Source organism: Limulus polyphemus, unplaced genomic scaffold (assembly GCF_000517525.1).
Source record: "Limulus polyphemus unplaced genomic scaffold, Limulus_polyphemus-2.1.2 Scaffold3691, whole genome shotgun sequence".
Lineage (NCBI taxonomy): Eukaryota > Metazoa > Arthropoda > Merostomata > Xiphosura > Limulidae > Limulus > Limulus polyphemus.
This window is the reverse complement of record NW_013669301.1, coordinates 62489-66331: the sequence shown is the minus strand read 5'-3', so window position 1 is coordinate 66331 and position 3843 is coordinate 62489. Positions and strand designations below refer to the sequence as shown.

The 3843-nt window shown below is 31.7% G+C and overlaps 1 protein-coding gene across 1 annotated transcript in view; it reads left to right on the top strand.

Moving 5' to 3' along the window:
• Positions 1–3843, top strand: part of LOC106469863 (potassium voltage-gated channel subfamily H member 8-like) — a 55068-nt gene that overhangs the window by 40500 nt on the left and 10725 nt on the right. The window contains exon 8 of the mRNA XM_022398430.1: positions 269–468. Within this exon, the coding sequence (XP_022254138.1) occupies positions 269–468 (200 nt within the window). The remainder of the gene's footprint in view (positions 1–268; positions 469–3843) is intronic.

Genomic DNA, 3843 nt, shown 5'->3' with positions numbered 1-3843 from the left:
AACACCTTTAGTCAGACCATGGGGGTATAAAATTATACACGCTATATTATTTGTCTTACTTGATAAGACGACACCTTTAGTCAGACCATGGAAGTATAAAATTATACACGCTATATTATTTGTCTTACTTGATAAGACGACACCTTTAGTCAGACTATGGAAGTATAATTTTTAAATAAAATCTAATATGATCAGTTGATCTCTTGGTGTAAAACAACACTCACTTGTATATTTATTTAATACAATAACATCTCTTTGTTTTTCCCAGCATTGATGCACGCTGTGGTTTTTGGTAATGTAACAGCCATCATTCAACGTATGTACTCGAGGCGGTCCCAATACCAGACAAAACTAAGAGATCTGAAAGATTTTTTTAGACTTCATCAAATATCGAAGCAACTGCGACAACGAATGATAGATTACTTTCAAACAACGTGGTCTCTAAATCACGGAATTGATCCTAATGAAGTAAGACTTTTGTATTTAACTGATCCTAATGAAGTAACACTTTTGTATTTAACTGATCCTAGTGAAGTAAGACTTTTGTATTTAACTGATCCTAATGAAGTAAGACTTTTGTATTTAACTGATCCTAATGAAGTAAGACTTTTGTATTTAGCTGATCCTAGTGAAGTAAGACTTTTGTATTTAGCTGATCCTAATGAAGTAAGACTTTTGTATTTAGCTGATCCTAATGAAGTAACACTTTTGTATTTAACTGATTCTAATGAAGTAAGACTTTTGTATTTAGCTAATCTATTGAAGTAAGACTTTTGTATTTAGCTGATCCCAATGAAGTAAGACTTTTGTATTTAGCTGATCCTAATGAAGTAAGACTTTTGTATTTAGCGAATCTATTGAAGTAAGACTTTTGTATTTAGCTGAATTTAATGAAGTAATACTTTTGTATTTAGCTGATCCTAATGAAGTAAGACTTTTGTATTTAGCTGATTTAATGAAGTAAAACTTTTGTATTTAGCTGAACCTAATGAAGTAAGACTTTTGTATTTAGCTGATCCTAATGAAGTAACACTTTTGTATTTAGCTGAACCTAATGAAGTAAAACTTTTGTATTTAGCTGATCCTAATGAAGTAAGACTTTTGTATTTAGCTGATCCTAATGAAGTAAGACTTTTGTATTTAGCTGATCCTAATGAAGTAAGACTTTTGTATTTAGCTGATCCTAATGAAGTAAACTTTTGTATTTAGCTGATCCTAACGAAGTAAAACTTTTTTATTTAGCTGATCCTAATGAAGTAAGACTTTTGTATTTAGCTGATCCTAATGAAGTAACACTTTTGTATTTAGCTGATCCTAACGAAGTAAAACTTTTTTATTTAGCTGATCCTAATGAAGTAAAACTTTTGTATTTAGCTGATCCTAGTGAAGTAAGACTTTTGTATTTAGCTGAACCTAATGAAGTAAGACTTTTGTATTTAGCTGATCCTAATGAAGTAAAACTTTTGTATTTAGCTGATCCTAATGAAGTAAGACTTTTGTATTTAGCTGATCCTAATGAAGTAAAACTTTTGTATTTAGCTGATCCTAACGAAGTAAAACTTTTGTATTTAGCTGATCCTAATGAAGTAAATCTTTTGTATTTAGCTGATCCTAATGAAGTAATACTTTTATAATAATGCACTAATAAAAATAGTATGAAAATATTCTTCATTATTATTTGATCAAGCCCAAATGTCAGGTAATACTACAGACAGGGGTGCGAGAGTCAGCCCAGGCCCACCGGTGTCAGTAATATCATCTATTTATTAACTTTTTCATAAAAGAAATTTAGGTCACAAATTCTTTCATGAATCCATAAAAAAAACCAGTAGCCATTTTAGCTCATTGAGTAGTATGCATTTCTAGTGAGCTTAGGAATATCCCACTGCCTGCCCCCCCCCCCCTCCTTTCGTCAGCACTGGCTACAGGCATGAATAATAACCGCAATGACAAGAGGAGTGGCAGGAAATGTTACGCTGCATTATATTTGATTTTCTAACCTCACTGAATTGAAAAACAAAGAGACTGAACATGAGTTTTACTGTAAAACAAACCTTTGATCAAACGGAGAGGCCATTATATAGCGAAAACTATGACATCATAACTCCCAGAAGGCATCGCTCTTGAACACTGTAAGTATAAACAGGGAGGACAAGGTATTCCTAAATCTCTGCGCATTTGCTTTATATAAAGAACGGTATCAAACCATACATACTTTCAATAACACTTTCTGTGGGTGGGTCAAAAGCACCAAAAACTAAGACACCAGCTAATTATACACATATCATAACCAGTTTCTCTATTGTAAAACCTGCTCACGCACCCAGTACAACTCTGAAGCAATTGTTAACCCTAGAATTACCTATGGGCTTTTTAATTAAACACGTTTTTTCCAAACTGCTGTGGGTCCTTGAATTTGTTTGCTGCAGTGTCCATAATAACGTATGAAGTCAAATACAAAAATCTAATAAAAAAATATCATCAACAGCGCATTTAATTCGACCAATTACGCGTATTTTATTCTTTTTATATTTTTACAACTTATTATCATTATATTTTTAGATACTTATGGAAATTATCCTTCTCAGGTTTAGTATAGACTTCAAGGGTTTATGAATTTCATCTTTTTTCTTTTTATAAGTTTATTTCACTTTAGCATCCCATTGTTATGTGTCATTCACCTAGAGTCAACTCTTTAATTTTCCCCTTGGGGAAGATAGTTGCAAGGACATTCACTCACTGTATGTGAAACTAGATATGTACCTTTTCCATTGGCGGTCAGGTCACCCCTGGAGGTAACAACCTGTCTTGTATTTCATTGGTGAGCAACCAGTCAAATGTGTAGCGCTAGTCTTTCTCGGTAATTTTGACATCAACAACTGAAATAACTAACGTGATGATTATTCAGTCAGGAATAAGATCTCAGCTTATTCAGTTTGGAATACGATCTTGAGAGATATAGATTAGAATTTTGGGTCATTAAATCAGTACTAAATCAATCTTGAGAGATATAGATTAGAATTTTGGGTCATTAAATCAGTACTAAATCAATCTTGAGAGATATAGATTAGAATTTGGGGTCACTAAATCAGTACTAAATCGATCTTGAGAGATACAGCTTATAGCTTGAGATCATTAAATCATTACTAAATCAATCTTGAGAGATATAGATTAGAATTTGGGGTCACTAAATCAGTACTAAATCGATCTTGAGAGATACAGATTAGAACTTGAGATCATTAAATCATTACAAAATTGATCTTGAGAGATACAGATTAAAACTTGAGATCATTAAATCATTACTAAATCGATCTTGAGAGATACAGATTAGAACTTGAGATCATTAAATCATTACTAAATCGATCTTGAGAGGTACATATTAGAACTTGAGATCATTAAGTCATTATTAAATCGATCTTGAGAGATACAGATTAGAACTTGAGATCATTAAATTATTACTAAATCGATCTTGAGAGATACAGATTATAGCTTGAGATCATTAAATCATTACTAAATCGATCTTGAGATCATTAAATCATTACAAATTGATCTTGAGAGATACAGATTATAGCTTGAGATGATTAAATCATTACTAAATCGATTTTGAGAGATACAGATTATAGCTTGAGATCATTAAATCATTACAAATTGATCTTGAGAGATATAGATTAGAACTTGAGATCATTAAGTCATTACTAAATCGATTTTGAGAGATACAGATTATAGCTTGAGATCATTAAATCATTACAAATTGATCTTGAGAGATACAGATTATAGCTTGAGATCATTAAATCATTACAAATTGATCTTGAGAGATACAGATTATAGCTTGAGATCATTAAA